This window comes from Halichoerus grypus, chromosome 6 (assembly GCF_964656455.1).
Source record: "Halichoerus grypus chromosome 6, mHalGry1.hap1.1, whole genome shotgun sequence".
NCBI classification, from domain to species: Eukaryota; Metazoa; Chordata; class Mammalia; order Carnivora; family Phocidae; genus Halichoerus; species Halichoerus grypus.
Window position 1 is genome coordinate 173,467,664 of NC_135717.1, and position 18,586 is coordinate 173,486,249.

Here is an 18,586-nt window from a genome sequence, read left to right on the forward strand (position 1 = left end):
ATTTTTACTTTCGTCTGGATTTCTCCAGGGCCATGGTGAGGATTGGCAGGTAAATGCCCCCTGGGTCTTAGACCAGGGCCTGGCACCCAGTGAGTGCATGCTGGTGTTTGCTGCCGCAGTTCACCACCCAAAGGCTCAACCATACCTTTAGAACACGCCTTCTTTCCCCGCTAGATGGCAAGTTTGTTGAGGGGCAACCACGAGCAACCACGCCATGTTATCCTTACAAACAAACTCCCAGCGCCTGGCCACAGGCCTCGCACAGCTTGGTTATCGATATTTGTCTGCTGAGCTACTGCATGCGAAGGACGCGTGTTCCTAAGGAAGCGCCACCATCCTGGCGTGTGGTGCACAAGAGATTACTGACAACAAACTCTAAATCATGACACTTGAACTGAATGAAAAGACACTTCTTAATTACCTCATTAATAAAGATCATAAACATTCCATTCTCATCGCAAAGGAACAGAAGACCAGATTGCACAATTGCAACTAAAATATTGTTATGAATGTGAATAATAGGAGAGTTAATTCAGCTTACATAACCTCACCCTTCATTATATAATCCTTTGTGTAACATTTTAAAAAAATCAACTTGCCTATAAAGGTTGAATTTTAAAATGGCTCGGCAACAGATGTGCCAGGAAAAATGTGCACATAAACAGAGGACCCATAAAAGCTTGCATTTGCATGTGGCAATGGCCGCTAATTTATGATATAATCCGATTACTCTGCCCAATTATTGTGCATACAGCAACTCAGTTGTACACACAATTTGAATACGTTCACATCGATTGCTTTGCTTCGCTCAGTCTCAGTCCTTTATGCTCAGTTCAGGCACTTGATTCTTATGTCAGTGGCAGCCCCACCTTCTAGCACCTCTGACCCCAGAGTTAGAGGGTCTGGGGTCAGCCCCACTGACGACCCAGGCCAGGCAGCAGAGGTAGACGTGACAACTTATGCAGCTTGGGACGTACAGAATCTTCTCAGGGGTCACCAGGGAGGGCGGTCTAATGGCTAACATCACCACCCTTCAGGGTGGTGTTCCCCTGCCCGAGTTGTTCACGGCCACTGGGCACGCTCAGCAAGTCCTGGTGGCGTCACAGGTTTGAGGGCCGTCCAGGTCCATGATCCCTCCCTGGTGCTCCCCAGTGAGGGGTGGTCTGGCCTTGGATAAAGCCAGGCCGGCAGGGGAAAGGCACTCCTTCAAAGACCACCCACTGAAGTGCCTGACGACTTGGATCACGAAAAGTTCTCTATGTTGAGCTAGGAGCCCACCTGGCCAGTCATCCTCAAGCACTTCCAAAACTCCCTCCCAGCTACCATGTCCTGTTCGGTCTCCTCTTTCCTAACCTAAAGACCTTGCTCATTGGACCCCTTTAATTCCTTTCCCTGCTCCGGGCTGTCCTTGTCCTGCTGTCCCACAGCAGGGTGCCCAGCAGGCTCTTGCCAGGTGCTGCCATGGCTGGGCCGATGCAGATGACCAAGGCTCCCGGTAACTTAAGAGTCAGGGCTTCTTCCCACGAGCAGGTGCGTTTGGCAAAGGTACCTTGCATAGTCTTTTCTTTTTGTGTTGGAAGACCAAGATACAACTTACCTACCATATCAAGAAATGTGCAAAAATTGGGCATCAATGATCCCCCCCAAAGCCTTCTATCAAGTCCACTTGATCAGCTGGCTTTATACAACTAATCCGATACTGTTAATTCAGAGACTTGCCTCCCTGTGCTAGCCTTCTGGGTATGTTTCTAATGCATTGTCTTCATGGTTTTTCAGCAAAGTCTGTTTTAAATCCAAAATAGTCGAATTCTGTCTGATGAAATGAGGCTACAGAAGGTGTTCCGCATGCTGAGCAAGTCCCTGAGGAAGTGCCTCCCACAGTGGGCCCCCTGGTGCTGGTGGTCCCCGGGCCAGACAGGCTCCGGGTCTCAGGCTCTGTTGTGATGGGCAGTGTCCTTCCTCTCCTGTCCCAGACTTCCCCCTCCTCCGGGCCTCTGCTCACTGGGAAGCCCTTCCTCCTTAATAAAATGACTGTTTATTAAGACTCAGCTCAGGCCTCACATCCCCCTGGGGGGGGGGGTGTCCCCTCCCTGAACACCCGCACAGCTCCCACCACCCGCAACATTGTGTTCCGTGCTTACCCTCCCCGCCGAGCTGTGAGCAGCCTGAGAGTGGGGGCTGTCTCTAGAACCCCAGCGTCCAGCACAAGGCCTGCAACTTAGAAAGTTTCAAAAAATTCCTGCTTCGTGATTGCTCAGATGAATGAAGAAATGAATGAATCCACTTCTATCTTGTAATTCATTCTTAGCAATCTCTCCAAAACCACGCCAAACACCCTGCTCCTGAAATCTCATCCTCACAGATCCTGATTTGGCTTCAGTGAGCAGGTTCCCTTTCACACCAGCCTCCTTCAGGCTGGAACATTTTGTTCCTTTAATCCTTGATAAGCCAGCCTACGTCCCGGCTCACTTCACACCACGAAGATTGGGTCCTCCCCGATCTGTCCAGCCCCTGTGCAGTTAGTGGGGGCCGCAGGCGGGAGGGTGTCACTTTGGGGCTGAAGCCCACCCAAGCCTGTGTGATCCTACAGCTCTGCAGACACCCCCACAGGGCTCAATGAAGCCACAGCTGGAAGCTGGCCAGCTCCCCAAACCACCACTTGGAAGAGAACCGCCCAGAAGAGCTGGTAAACATGCTGTAGACACTGGGTGAGTGAGAAATAAAATATCGCTGTGCTAAGCCACTGAGATGTGGGGGTGAATTCATTAATTTGCTTCCACAGCATTGACTAGACCCTCCAGACTAATCTGAGGCTCTAAAATAGTGCACTTCACAGGTGCTTAATAAACGTTGAGTGAATAATGGATGCTATTTTTTTTTCTTGTCTACATTCTATATTGTACCCTAGGTTTTAATTGTGTATTTTTGAAAGGGCAGAATGTTATTGGTCTACTCACTTCCACTTATCTACTTTGGGGGGCTTTCCTATTCTGACAAGCAGACCCCCTCAGCTGGCAGTGTGTCACATGGGTCCCAGCCGTCCCCGACTTCCCCGCATCCCTGGGGGGAGAATGCCCCCCCGCATGGTTAGGGCGACTGAAGGAGGCTCCTGGTGCGTGGACAGGCCCTGGCTGGCCAGCCCCTTCTCGCCGGCTCAGCGCCTCCTGCTCTGCAGTGCAGGGGTGGACGTGGGGCGTGGAGCAGGGCGGGGCAGCTGCCTTTGCCAGCAAACACGGAGTGGACGACTAGCTGAGATCGTGGGAATGCGCAGAGAATGGGTGGGAAAGCCTCACCACCAGGTCACCATTTACCATGTCTGCTCAGTAGGTCACGGGTGCTTTGTTGTTGTCTTTCCTTTCCCTTTATGCTTTTCTGGATTTTCTGAGACTTTTATTTATTTATTTATTTTTAAGATTTTATTTATTTATTTGACAGAGAGAGACACAGCGAGAGAGGGAACACAAGCAGGGGGAGTGGGGGAGGGAGAAGCAGGCTTCCTGCCGAGCAGGGAGCCTGATGTGGGACTCGATCCCAGGACTCTGGGATCATGACCTGAGCCGAAGGCAGACGCTTAACGACTGAGCCACCCAGGCGCCCTTCTGAGACTTTTAAAATGAGTATGCATTAATATCGCAATTAGAAAAGAATTTCAAATCTATATGATCTTTTTGCTGCCAGTTTTTATGCTTATGTGTGCCAGGTACTCTGCCTCTATTATTTGTCCCCATTGCCACCCTACTTGATAGCTGACTGAAGCCCAGAGAAGGCAAGCCACTGGCCCACCATCACACAGCTCCTGTGGAGCGCCATGGGACCAGCTGCCGCTCTGGCTCAGAGCACAGCCCTTAGCTGCAGCCTACTCGGCCACCTCAGGTTGTCTTCCCAATTTCTGCAGCAGCATCTAATCTCACATAGCCTCTCCTTCCAGGCTGCTAAAGTCTCATTTGCTCTTCCTAAATCTCTCTCACACCTGTCACTTCCTTCCCAGTCCTCCCTGCATTGCCAGGAAAGCTCACCACTTCTCATGTGGACCACTGAGACAGTCCCTAATTCATCTCTGTGCCTCCCACCCAGACTCCTGCAGGTCATCCTCCCCACTACGGCCAGAGTGATCTTTCTAGAACATAGGCCTGCCTAGGTCTTTCCCTATTAAACACCTGGCCTTAGGATGGGGTCCCTGCGCTGTCCTGCCCTTCATGATTTGGTTCAGCGGACATGCAACCTGCTCTCCTGCCCAAATGAGGCTGCCTGCATCCCGGGGAACCAGGTTATTCTGCAGTCATGGAATATGACACCCTCCTCTCCCTATTAACTGGACGTTCCTCTGGTGGCTTTCAACCCCATGCTCATCCTTCGGCACATCTTCTGAGTTACCCACCCGGCTGCTCCCAGGGAGGTGTGCCCAGTCAAAAGGCGGGGCAGCGCAGGCTGTTTCCACTTCCTGCCATATGGCTGTGGCCATGGCTCCTGCCCTGCACAGTGGCTGAGCTTCTAGCAGATTCTGAGGCAGCGCTGGGGTGGAGGCATCTTCCTGACCTCCCAGAAACACCCTGTTCTCTTTTGCCCTCCAGTCCCGGATTGGCGAGCGGTTTCCTGACCCCCCTCCTAGCATACTCTGCAAGCCCATCAACCTCTGGCCTCTGAGTAAAACCACATTCCCCCTTCAGACTTCCGGCCCTCTGACATCTGTATCAGTCACTGCATTCAGCCCTGCTTGGCCAGAAATGGTAGAGTGGTTTCTGCTTCCCTGCCCAGATCCTAGTATGACCATTCCTGAAGTTTTCTCTCTCTGCAATGCCCCTCTGCCTTCTCCCTTGGAGGTAATTCCACATGTGACAGATCCCATCATGGGTTTCCCTGTCACCGTTTTTTCTTTTTTGCCCCTGGACAAATATCCACACTGCTTCTCCCAGACTCCCTTGCAGGTGAGAGCAGCCAGGTGAAGGAACTCTGGCCAACAGAACGTGGGCAAGGTGACGGCCACATTTCCAGGCCTGGTCTCTACAAGGCTGACCACATGGTCCTCTGTGCTCTTTCCCTTTCTCTGCTGGTAGACACAGAAGATCCAGGGGGTGGTGGGACTCCTGGCCCCTGAATGATTTGAGGGCAGACCCCGCCCCCTGATATCCACACTAGATCGAGACATCATTATCAGGGCAAGCCCCTGAGATGCCACCCTGTTGGTTACTGCAGCTAGCCTACCCCGACCAACACACCCCTCAGACAAATTGGGCAGAGCAGAGTGAGGCACAGAGAAGGGAAGTAACTTTGCAGAGGCCACACAGAGGTAAGGACAGAGGCAGGAGCCATGGCCACACGCCTGGTGGCGGAGCTCTCCTCTTCAGCCCTCACCATCCGCGGGGTGAGCCAGCTGAACAAACGCAGATGAAATTCTGACCGCACACAGTTTTCAGCGCACAGAAGACATCTGTACGTTTAATAATGTCAAGAAATGAATAAAGAAATTTTAGCCAAAAGCAACAGGAAGTATCTCAGTCCTATTTAATGGGCATGTGCTCTATCCCCCTTCAGGAAGATGAGTGAGTGTGCTCTTCTCTACACCGGAGCCCTCGAGGGGGACACTTGGCTCCAGCACCCCTCTTTCCTATGGCCCACACCCTGCTCAGGAGCCCATCCTGCCCTACCCTGATGGAGACAGCCATCTCCCCGGGCCCACCCTTCCCTTCTCTGAGCTGTTTCCTGACTCATCTTCCTAAAGCATGGCTGGGTCACACCACTGCTCTGCTCAGCCTTCACTATTCCCGAATGTCTGGCTAATGATGCCTGAAAACTAGGACTACAGGCCGTGATGGCCTTGCTCTTCCTTTCTCACCCTGGGAACCCTGGGTGGGCGCTTCTGGAACACCTCCCGACTGTCCCATGGGTCAGACAGTCCTCCTTCCCCTCTGACCCCCTGGAACATTCCAACCTCACTCCTACCGTGATAGCTTCCTGCTCTTCCACAGCCCCCCCGCCCCCCATCTTCCCGCTTTTATCTCCCATCCTCCTCGCCATGGTCCCTCCTCTGGCATTTGTCATAGGCAACACTGTGCCCCAGCATTTGGGTTAGTGCTTGCATTCCCCGATGGGTCCCTGACTATCGGGACCACACAGTCCCCTTTGCATCATCCAAAAAGCCTACAGAGTGGGAGGTCCATCCGTGTGCCTGTGTACCCCAATCTTTTGGTTACTCAGTGGGACCTACTCATTTCATCTACTGAAAGAGAATATGAATAAGGAGCCTAAATTGGCCCTGTGTTGCAACTGATCTAAAAAAAATAAAGGATTCTGTAAGAACTTCAAGTTGCTTTTCTAAATTAGACACAAAACAGCCCACCTAGTTCTAAACTCAGCCAACATTTCAGCCTTCCACTTTGAACAGATGAAAAGCTAAAAAATTACAGGAGCTGCTCCGTGAGCTAGCCCCTGAGAGGATGTACAATACTGCTGTGCCATCCTGGGGAGGTGCGAGCGGCAGCGAACATCATGAAGACGGAGGTAACTCAAAGATGGATCTGGAACTTGGAAATGGACCGCATTGTTAGTGCACCTTCAAACTCAGACACCTACATGGGGACTATTGGAACTGGGGACCTAATTCAAGAACAGCTAAATCTAAAATACATTTTGAAAAATGTAACCAATATTAGATATTATGTTCAGTTTAAGACACTCTCGGGAAACTACTCCAAGATGCCAAAAGTTTGGTTATTTTCTTTCAACAAATTACTTATCTATAATACTGTTGTGCGACATTGATTTCCATCTTTAGGCAATGGGGAGAGACGGCTTCTCCCCTTACCTGTTGCGGCTCCGTCTGCTGAGCTACTTGTATTAGAATGAAGTCTTTGGAGAGTGACTTAGTTTTCTAAAACAATACAGGTTTGGGCTTGAACTCCCCGTTCCTTGCAAATGCAAACCTCTCAAGTCTGGTATCAATGATGAGTGTTTACCCTGATTCTCCATTGTCCTGAACACCAGCCTCTTCGCCAAGGCTGCTTTCTCGGGGAAGCAAGGACCCAGAACAGACACAACTGAGCGGAAACCTTTCCTGGCCCCGCACTTCACCCCCAAGTAGCAAGCAAGGCTGGTGCTAAGTTTGCTGTAGCCAGCAACCCGGGACTGGCAGGATGAAAGGGAGCTCACCTGCAGATTCCACTTACCTCATCCAGAGCTTTTCAAATTCCCTCGGTGTAAGAGGAATATCAAACCCATATAGTGCGTTCTTTATATCCCGCCGCCGAAGAATGCCGTTGCCCTCATTATCAGTTTCTATAAAATTCTACAACACGACAAGACAACATTTAGTAACATACAAAACGTGTTCATGGCACTCTAGAGGATTGTCAATAGTCAATATCTGGAACAATCTAAGACATTTCTCTCCCCATCTACCTGCTTAATTACCTTTTCATCAAAGTTCCAGATACCCTCACCATTCCTGTGAAGAAGGTGACAGAGCAAAACTCGGACAAGTATCATGTACTAGAAGGGGCTTGTTTCTGGGTAATGAGTGGTCTCAGGTGTGTGATCTGGATTCTTCTCCTGACCAACAACTTGGGTTCAAAAACTATTAGAAAGAAGGGGCAAGCAGAGCCTGGGAAATGAGACTGTAGCCCTCGCAGTGGCTTCGGCCCTCTGGCCACAAGAGGGGGATGAGGCGCATGAGACCCTAGCTGTTATGACAAGATGATATGGTACCTTTTTAATGTCCCCAAGGAGTGCAAAAGGTGTCTGGGGGATTTGTCAGCCACTTAAGAGGGCCACAGACTAGCAGGTAATGTGCGGTACTCGGCACTGACTTGTTTGTGCATAATAGCTCATCTGGCCCTTCTCATAACAACACTGTGGAGCAGATGCAGTGGGACACGCGCAGAGTCCTCTTCAAGCATCACACTCGATGGTGAAGATGGAGACAGTCCCTTTAAGGTCAGGAACAAGGTAATATCTCTGCTGCTCTCTCTTCAACATGGTACTGGAGGTTTCAGCCAGTGTAGTTAAGCAAGAAAAGGGAATAAAAGGTATAATGGGGGGACAGGAAGAAATAGAGCTGTCATTATTCATAGATGACATGGCTGTATATATAGGAAGAATCCACAAACTACTATAATAAGAGAATTTAGCAAGGAGTATGGATTTTATATCAATAGGCAAAATCATTCATATTTTTATGTATCAGGCACAGAAAACAAATTTCAAAAAAATATTTATAATAGCATCAAAAATATAAAGTCCTAGGAACAAATCTTACAAATGATTGCAAGACTGCCACACAGAGAAGTCTAAAACTTTACTGAAAGATATTAAAAATATGAAAAGAAATGGAGATACACTATGGGCACAAACTGGAAGACTCAAAATTATAAAGACATCATTTCTCTCCCAACGAATTTCCCAATAAGTTTTGTTTCTTTGTGAAACTTGACAAACTGATTCATAAACTCCTAAAGAACAAGGAGGAGGGACTTGCCTACCAGCTCATTAAAATTTATTACTGAGTTATGGTGATTATAAGGCCGTGGTATTGGTGCCAAGACAGAAAGAGTGACCAGTGGGACCGAGTGGGGAGCCCAGAGACACCCATGGGCCTTGAGCAGATCGTGGTGCTGCCACAGATCAGTGAGGGAAAGGCTGGGCCTTCCAGGGGCTAGACAGCTGGGTCTCCACACGGAAGAGCCTCCCAACATGCAGGAGACAGGTGGTGTAGATTTCAAGACCAGGATGTGAATGGATACACTGGAAAGCTGCTAGAAGGACCTTGGAAAGCTGCTAGAAGGACATCTTCATGACTTTGGGTGGAACACAGTTTCTTGGACAAGACCTACAAGGAAATGTTAACATATCTGACTACCTCAAAAAGAAGAACTTATATTTACTAAAAGATATCCTATGAGAAGAGTGGAAACACAGAACACACACTGGGAGAAGACATTTGCATCGCATATCACTTACAAAAGACCAGTAGCCAAACTGTCATAGGAGCTCCTATTGACCAATGAGAAATAACCAGACAACCCAGTGTGAAAACTTACAAGCAGGCACTTGAGGGAGAAAGGAAATCTGACTCAGGAATAAGTGAGAAGATGCTCACTCTCATTAGTAACCCACACACGCTACCTAACGCTACAGTGAAATACTATCATACATCCACTACAGAGGAGAAGAATGAAGTCTGACAGTACCAAGTGCCATCATAGTGGAGCCGAGTGGCTGGGACTGAAGCCGACAGCCCAAGGAGCCAAGGCTAGTCACCGTCTGGCCCTTCACATAGAGTGTGCCGCACCATCTAAGATGTGGACAGTGTTCTCCTCCTTCATCTGGATGGTGGTTACGTGATAGGACGCAGCTTGGAATACGTGCTACCTTAAACATACCTAAACTATTATGTGTATTATGACCCATATACATGTGTTCATGTATATTATACACACATATAAATATATACATATTATATATAGTACACATACATATAATAGGTATCAGTATTATATTCCACTGTAGAGTCACAACTTAAAAAACAAGCTTAAAGCAAGCCACTTCAATCATTAATTCACACAATTCTTTAGCGCCCTTATTGGTGTTTACACCACAAGTCTCTTGGGGACAGAGACCATGTCCTTTTTTGTTCACTGTGTCTTTAACATCTTGTAACAGTGCATTGTTAATTCATAATGTTTGCTGAAGAACTCAATGAACTTGGTTTCCAAAAACACTTCCATGGGAATGAGCCCGTTAGGCCACCCAGAATGGGACGATGGCTGCGTATGTCCGAGCATTCGGCCGGAGGCATCCTTGGCCCAGCCTGGCTGAGCGGCTCGCTGGGGCCCCTAGCTGAAGATGGCTGGATGGCACCATACTGGAATTCTTGTTCAAGTTTCACATGCAGTTTTCCCAGAGACTACATCCTTCCTGATATTCCCAGGTCCCGTTTGGTGAATCCTCAACAGCGATGCAGCAGAAGGGAGCCGTGGCCCCCGCTCTGCGGCACCCCAGAAGGAAAGAGCAGGGGTGTGCTGGCGGCTGGGGACCACCCGCCTCATCACCGGGACGCTGCTAGTCTTAGCTATGCATCACCGTACTTTCTGCAGGTTCAGAATTCAGAACGGATGCCTTCAGAGCTTTATTCAAAGTAAAGCAAGAGGGTGGCAGACCCGTCTTACTATTAAGACATGCAGGGTCATTCAGTCCTGTGGGGTCTGAGAGAGGTGCGGGAACGGGCAGGATGTGGGGTCTGAGAGAGGTGGGGGGATGGGCAGGATGCCTGACTCCCGACAAAGTGGCTCCACACACCCCATTGGAGCCGTTCTGATTGCTCTTCTCTGTAACCCTGAGTCTTCTTCCCTCCCCACACTTCCGCCAGGCTCAGTTCTAGAAGAGACAGACTTGAGGCTGCTGGTTTAGCAGCAGAGGACTCCGGGGTCCCCGCGCCTCCTCTGAACACACTGGGGTTTCTATAGAGCATCAAGGATAAAGATGACTTTGAGAGGCCACGGGAATCAAGATGTGGACAGGCGAGTGCAGAGGACATGCTCGCAGCAGTGAACACAGAGACGGAGAGGGGTCACCAGCCCAGACGGGGGCAGGCCTGGGCAGGGAGCAGAGAAGGCCCCACAGAGCCGTCATAGAGCCAGGGGAGGAAGCATTTCGGGAAGGATGGATGTCACAAGGCAGAAACAAAGACCTCCGCAGCCCTCTGGTCACGCCCCCAGCAGTCTGTTCATTTTCCCCAGAGCGCCCACCTGCTTTGTTAATTATCTGCCTTTGCTCCTTAACCGGCCCCCGCCCTGGTCAGTGAGCTGAGAGGTGGAAGCAGAGAGACCTTCGCTACCACCGAACCCCTGGCACAAACCCACGCGGCCCAGAGATGTGCTGCGTACATCGAAGCGGGGCAGGACGCAGCTGGGAAGGGCCTGGAAGTGGCCCCGGGAGCCCCTGGGCCCACGGAAAACAGCGCCAGTGGAGGGGGTGTGATTGGGGCAGGAGGAAGAGGGGACAGAGGTAGCAGGGAGGAGAGGAGAGGCGGGCCAAGAGAAGCTGAGGACAGGGCGTGGAGAATGGTGTCACAGTGTGCTCTGCCCTCTCTCGGCTGGCATGCTGTGTGGCCGCAGCTCACGGCCCAGAGTGGGCCCTGCACTCCCGCAGGAAGGCTCTGGAAGGCCAGGCCTGCCCAGTGGGCGCTCGAGGACTCGATCCGTGTGATTTGCACCCTGGGCCCCTGCACAGTCAACTCTGAGGACAGAGGACGGGGGAGAGGCAGCCCCAGGGCAGCCCAGGACTTACAGGACAGAACTTCACGTTGCACACAGGCCAAGAGAGGCAAACATAGAAAGAAAACGACCAAATGAAACAAAGTGGAGGCTGTCTTCCCAATAACGTGAAAATACCTCCATAGTGCAGTCTTAAAGATACTCCCTAAGGCGAAGTTATTGTGTCCTTGCTACATTATGAAAGGAGGATCCCATACTCCAGACTTCTGGATGAACCGAGTCCTGCATGCTCGGTTCTACTGTCCTGGGGGTACAGCTGTCATTAGATTATGTTCCTGCCTCGACACCAAATAAGTGTACATGACTGCCCGTCGAGGGCATTCACCTTCAAAATGTGCTCCTATAATTTTGGAAGGCAGGAAGAAATACCACTTAAAGATGCATATTTTGAACTGTGTACAAATAACATGACAGTATCATTTCTTTTTACTTAAATTTTTAATTTATAGCAAACCTGAGATAAAGCTAGGAATTTCTGTCTACGTAACTCCAACAGTTACTCATTTTTCTAAACATCAGTTGACCTTGAATGTGAGAATATATTTTGAAAAAAGTATTTTAAGAATAGCAGGAGTCACGGATTGGGTATACAAAGACTGGATCTAAACAGCTTGATCATCCCAACGATCTGGGAACACTGAAATACATTTCCTTTCCTTTTAAGGAAATAATCATTTTCTTACCTTAGATAAGTCTGACCATCTGGTTTTTGCTTTGGTAACAAGATACTGATGAGCCTGTTCACAAGCTAGTTCTGAATCTGCGACCTTCTGTTTTGGTCTTAAAAGAAAAAAAAATAACCGTGTTTAAATTTAATGGACTCATTAATCTCCCAAGGGATTCCCCATCCCCATTCATTTCAAAGACACCGCTAAAGTCTGTTATTTCACATCTGGTCTAACTTAATTCTTAAAATACAGTCTTATTTCCCCAGCTGTATGTTAGGGAAGTCTTCTTAAATTTTATAAGTCCTTGTTTATTTTCAGATAAATGCTGTTCAACTTTTTCTGCAGCTCACAAAACAAACAGGGCTCATTTATTCTCAGAAGGGGACAAAAACACAATAGAATGGTAAGTATCTTTAGAAGAAAACAGCTAAAAACTTTTATTTCTGAACTCACACATGGGAATGACTAGAACGCAGACTTCAGGAACAACGGGGGAGGATTGCTTACTCAGTCCCAGCTCATGTGCACAGGTTGGGCTCATGGGACGTAAAATGATCAAAATTCTGTTTATTTCCTCACAGAATGATGGACACGGAAGACACTTTAAAAAAACACCTTGTGCTTACCACCGGGGAGAGGCCACGGTGAGGGGCAGTGAGGGCTGTGGCCGAAGCAATTTGAGGTGCCCTGGATTCTTCCACTAGTTGTGTGGGGGGGTGTATGAAAACCTATAAAACCCTTCCCCGCTTAGTCTTCTGGAATTGCTTTTTTCCTAGGGGCACCTCTCACTCCATTTCTGGGCACCTGAGCTTTGCACATCCATATCTGCACCTGAAATATTCTCCCTGGAGATACAAGAGCACTCGAGACATTCCTCCAGCAAAACGGACCGTACACACATCACCCCAACAGTTTCCTGAAATAGGATCACATCTGAGGCCCCACTTGGAACCTGCACTTATTCACGGACCCCTCGGGTGAAGCACATCTTGCCTGAGAGTGGATAAGAGGGACATCTGACCGAGGCCTATCCAGACCCTCATAGAAACTTCTCCTTATGGGACCCAAGAAAGCCAGTGTGGGGGACAGACAGCAAACAAGCTCCATGTAGCCCCTTTAAAAAAGTATTATTTCTGCTTCTGCAAATGAACTGACTCTAAGAAATAAAGTCTAAAGTCAACCACCATATGCTGCCAATTGAGAAAATGCAGGAATTTGTGTGTCCCACACGACGCAAGTCAAAGGTTTATGTCATCCCCAAAGAAGGGCTGCTTTGAACACGACCATCTGTGTGTGCCACTTGGGTCGGCAGCACTGCGAGGGCTTCTGGGGTAATGATGGCCGCCAGGAACTCAGGGACCGGTGGGTGCTGAGCACTGCTGGTCAGGTGACTCGCAGGATCTTGAGTTTTGCCCGCAATCCTGGCATTACCATCTCACTTTGCAAAAGAGGAAGCTGTGGTTTAGAGGTTAAATAATTTGCCAAAACCACACGGCCGGTATCTGGGAGCCATTCAAACTCAGGCCTCTGATGCCACAGACGCCTTTCTCACTACCGCTTTCGCTCCCGTCGGAAGCTACATGTTTGGTGCTCCTTTAACCCACTCTTTGTGGGAAAAGATCCATTAAGTACTACATTTAAAAAAAAAAAAAGTAGTTTCCACGTCTAGCACGGGGCCCAACGCAGGGCTTGAACTCATGACCCTGGGGATCAAGACCTGAGCTGAGATCAAGAGTTGGATGCTTAACCAATGGAGCCACCCAGGAGTCCCCAAATACTACATTTCACAGAGGTGAGAGCCACCTTTGGTTTTTATGCACTGAGGGGTCCTCCTTCCACTTAGCATTTCAGTTTCAGTTCAACGAATGCGGCATCCCCAGTGTGCAGCGCCAGGCTCGGCACAAGGGCTGGAAAAGTGCAGCCTGCGGCTTCCGCCCACCAGACAAGAGTCTCCTGGAAGCGCCACTCTGTCACATATTTCACAAGCAGACGGCAAGGCAGGTCACAGCAACTAGAATCAACAGAGCAAGCAGTACTAATAGCGCTCTGTGTGGCTTCTCCTTCCAGTCCCTTCAAAGAAATGCTGGTGCTCCCAGACAGCTGTCCCGGGGACCACTCCTCAAATTACTCGATGATCTACAGTGCCCAGCACCTGCTAGTCACCAAGTTCGTTGGTGGCCGTGATTACCCCAGAAACCTACACTGGGCTACTGACCTGTGTGCCACATAGAAAGGACCTTATTTTAATTACATCAACTGTGAATTACATGAACTGTGACTCCCATGGTTTGGCAAACACAAGTTCTTGCATTTACTCAGTTGGCGGGTGCTGAGGACCAGCGGCAGATTGGGTGGGGTCTCTTCCCTCTTCCTTAGTTACCGTTCAAATGGACCAAATGCGGATGGGCCCAGGCTCATTTTCCTTCCTGGAAAATGCCAGCTCGTGGGGGTCCATGGGTAAACTATGGCAGGCACACCTCCCTTTATCGAGCCCTCACCCCAGTTTTTAAATTCACCAATTACTTGTATATTGCCGAATCCAGGGGTCTTTACTGGCTTTCTGTTCCATGTGTCACTGTTAATAATCTCTCCCCTCTCTGGTGGTCTTCATCATGCTGCTCTTTAAATGACACAATGAGGGGGGACACCGACCCTGGGGCCAGGCATATGTGCCTTCATTCAGTGTGATTTTCTGCCCCTACCTGGCTCCCTCCACCCTTGACCACTCCTCTCTTTCCATCCCAAAGTTTATTTACTCTTCTGAAAGGTCACCCCTTCTAATGTCCCCAACCACACCCTGATGCCTTGTACCCACCCGTCTGTACCACTAGTGCTATAACGTCACCTGCTTTTCCCTTCCATCTCTCTCCAACTGCCTACCGGACTCCACAGAATCATGGAATTTCAAGGGTGGAAAGGGATCCGAAGGTCAACCAGTCTCATCCTTTGTCCGTACTTCACCACTAAAGGCTTTGGAAGGTTGGCGGGATTATGTTGCATTTTCACAAATATTGCTTATAGGACTGTAGGTCCTAATGATGCATATTCCCCTGCCTTCACCTTTAGGCTCCTTCTAAATCCAACCTGCACCCAGAGGTCTCACCTGAACTTCCCCCAAAGGATACAGATTCTATGTCTGCAAAGTCAATGTACCCAAACTGATCTATCTAAATGCAAATCCAAACAGCCCCCACCAATCCAATTTCTCTTCTAGGCCATAAGTCTTGATTATTTTCTTAGGGGTCCATGCTCAAACCAGGGACTCCTAAGGTTTTTCCATCCATTTCTCCCCTGTCCCATCTTACATACCCATCTCCTCTGCAGAGATCAGAAGGTTTTTCTATGGGCTTTTCCAAAAGTCACTGATTTCCACTCCTATTACCTGACTCTTTAGATCTTGATAGTCAGGAAGATGCAGCTTTCCTATCAGCCAGTCTGTCAGACACAAACATATACGAACTCTTCCTATGTGCTGCTCTAGGTCCTACAAACACACTGAACAACAATGTGGACAGAGCAGACGTCCTCAAGGAGCTCATACTGCAATGGCGAGAACTTACAGCAAACACATGGGAAAATGAATGAATCAGATAACTTCAGATACTGAAGATGGGTGAGAGGGAAATCTTCATCTAAGAAGTCCAGGGAGCAGCTCTTGGAGGCATGAGTGATGAAGAGGCAGCTGTGTGATCTCAGGGACCAGCACTCCAGGCAGGTCAAGATCCCAGTTAAGGTGGAGTAAGCACACTCCCATCCTCTGTCCCCCACTGATTACAACTAAAAACTTTAGACAGAATACAAAAAGTAACCCCGAGGACACTAAAAATTAAACAATAGTAGGCTGATGGAAGAGGGAAATCAAAACTTGAAGAATAACTGATAGAGTGTGAGTTTCGTGGGTTCTTTACCACCCGTATTCCCAGCTTAGGCTTAAGGGCAGTCCTGATTCTGGAACTGTGCAGCAGGCATGGACTAAAAAAGCTCCAAAAGAAAGCCTGTTCTTCTGACCAGAGAACTCTGAAGGAAGGTCCTGAAGTACAAAGAGTATGGGGGTAGAACACCTGTTTTGTCTCTTTTCACCCTTCTGGTCCTGATCCCAGGACTCCCAGTTACAAAACTGCACTTTTGTGACAGGGCCAGCAGTAGTAGTAGTGGCCAGGTAGGTCCCTAAAACTGCAACTCTTCTCTTTCACCAGAGGACATGCTCTGTGTTCAAGGAATGTGGAAGGTATCCACATTATTGTTCTTCTCTCACCATGTTGCCCTGGGGGTGGACCCAGTTATAGGAAGTACATAACAGTACAGGTAGGCTAAAACCTAGTTTCCAGTCAGAAGACCAAAAACTAAGGCCCTTTCTGGGGGCTGTAGAGTGTGGGGAGAAATAGAGAGGAGCGATCTGGAAAATAGGCTGCCCAAATCTGTACAGGAAGTCCCAGGTTCACCTCTGCTGTGCACATGTGTGAAACTAACCCAAAGCAGCAGAGCAGAAACCTTGAGAACTTGACTGCTGCATAGTGAAGACTTGCCCCTGGGTGCTGTACACATGGGCTGGCCTGCTAGTGCTGCAGTGACCTTGAAATTAAACTGACAGGGAAACCACAGAAGGCAGGTCAGGACTTACAGTCTGAACCTAACTGGATTGATTGTCTGCTTAAAAAAATAAATAAAAAACAAATCAACACGCTACTGAGGATTTTAACAGGGCCAGAATATCATAATATAATATTAAAAGTGTCCAGGATACAATCCAAAATCACTTGGCATACAAAGAACCAGGAAAATCCCAACAATTTTCAAGGTAAAAGACAACAGAAACCCAAATCCAAGATGACCCAGATGTTGAAATTATCATATTTTAAAGCAGCTATGATAACCATGAAGTAAGAGTAAATGACCTTGAAATAAGTGGAAAGACGGATGTTCTGAGCCAAGAAATAGAAGCTTAAAAAAAAAAAAAGGCTGGGGGAAGACAAACACCAAATGGAAACTTTAGAACTGAAAAATACAACTGAAATAAAATTTTCACTGGATTGGCTCATGGATTGACAGAATGCAGATGACAGAGGAGTGAGTCAGTGAACTTGAAGACAGATGAATAGAATTAATCCAATTTGATCAACAGAAAAAGAAGAGAGAATAATATAGCCCCAGGGACTAATATAGGGACTTGTGATACAAAATCAAAAAGTCTGACATTCATGTCATTTGGATATAACAAGGGGAGGAGGGAGAGATTGGTACCAAAAAATTTTAAAATGTGAGGAAATAATTGCTGGAACCTTTCTAAACTTGATGAAAAACACAAATTTACAGATTCAAGAAGTTCGGTAAGCCCCAAAAAAGATAAACATAGAAAGTCATGCTCAAACACATCATACTAAACCTACTCAAAACCAAAGATAAAGCAAAAAGTCTTAAAAGCAACTTGAGGAAAACGACAGGTGCCATGTAGGGTGCAAGACCATCTGAATGACTGCAGACTTCTCACCACAAACCATGGAGGCCTGAAAGCAATGTAATAATAGTTGCAAAGTGCTGTGAAAACAACTGTTGACCCAGAATTCTATGATAAGTATAAATATGCTATTTTTCTCAGATATCAAAATGCATGAAGCATAAATGGATAGACCTGGAAGGAGGTATAGACAAATGCATAACTGTTTTTGGAGACTTCAAGACTCCTCTCTTAGTAACTGATAGAACAAATAGAAAATAAGCAAGAACACAGAAGACCTGAACACTATTAAGCAACTTGATCTCATTGGCACACTCTGCCCAACAAGAGCCAAATACACATTCTTGTCAAGTATCCATGCAATCATGGATACCAACACAGACCAGCTCTAGGGTCATAAAATAAACAAATGTCAAAGAAATAAAATCATACAAAGCATGTATTCTGACCACAACAGAATTAAACTGGGAATCAATTACAGAAAGATAGTTGGAAACCATGCATATATTTTTGAAATTGACAAAAACACACTTTTAAATAATTGTGGATCAAAAGAAAGTCTCTAGGGAAATTAGATAATATTTTTAATGGAATGAAAATTAAAACCATAACATATCCAAGTCTGCGGAATGTAGCCAACTCTGTGCCTATAAGGAAATTGACAGCATTTGGAGTTTCTCTTAAAAAAGAAAGAACCTGAATAAAAAATCTGAGGTTCCAAACTTAAGAAAATAAAAAAGAAGAGCAAACTATACTCAAAGCAAGAAGAAAGCAGGAAATCATAAAGAAGAGAAATCAATAAAATTTAAACAGAGAAACAATAGAGTAGAATTAATGAAGCAAAAAAGTGGTTCTTTGAAAATATCAATAAAATGATAAATCTTTAGCTAACCAGATCAAGAAAAAAGGAGAGAAGTCACCAACTACCAATATCAGAAATGAAAGAAGGGACATCGCTAAAGACACCACAAATATTAAAAGAATAAGAAAGGAGGAATAAAATGAACAACTTTATTCCCATGAATTTAACAGCTTAGATGAAATGGACTGATACCCGAAAAAACACAAACTGCAAAAACTCATTCAAAAAGGAAGAGAAATCGTGGGTGATCTAACTATTAAATTAACTAGATTCATAGTTCAAGTATTTCCAACAAAGGAAACTCCAGGACGTGATCACTTCTTTGGTGAATTAT

The 18,586-nt window shown here is 47.3% G+C and overlaps 1 protein-coding gene across 1 annotated transcript in view; it reads right to left on the minus strand.

The window, feature by feature from the left end:
* The window catches only part of EFCAB6 (EF-hand calcium binding domain 6), a 231,154-nt gene that overhangs the window by 56,326 nt on the left and 156,242 nt on the right, over positions 1–18,586 (minus strand). The window contains exons 20-21 of the mRNA XM_078076716.1: positions 11,951–12,047; positions 7,164–7,282 (exon numbers count right to left, since the gene is read on the minus strand). Of these exons, the coding sequence (XP_077932842.1) occupies positions 7,164–7,282; positions 11,951–12,047 (216 nt within the window). The remainder of the gene's footprint in view (positions 1–7,163; positions 7,283–11,950; positions 12,048–18,586) is intronic.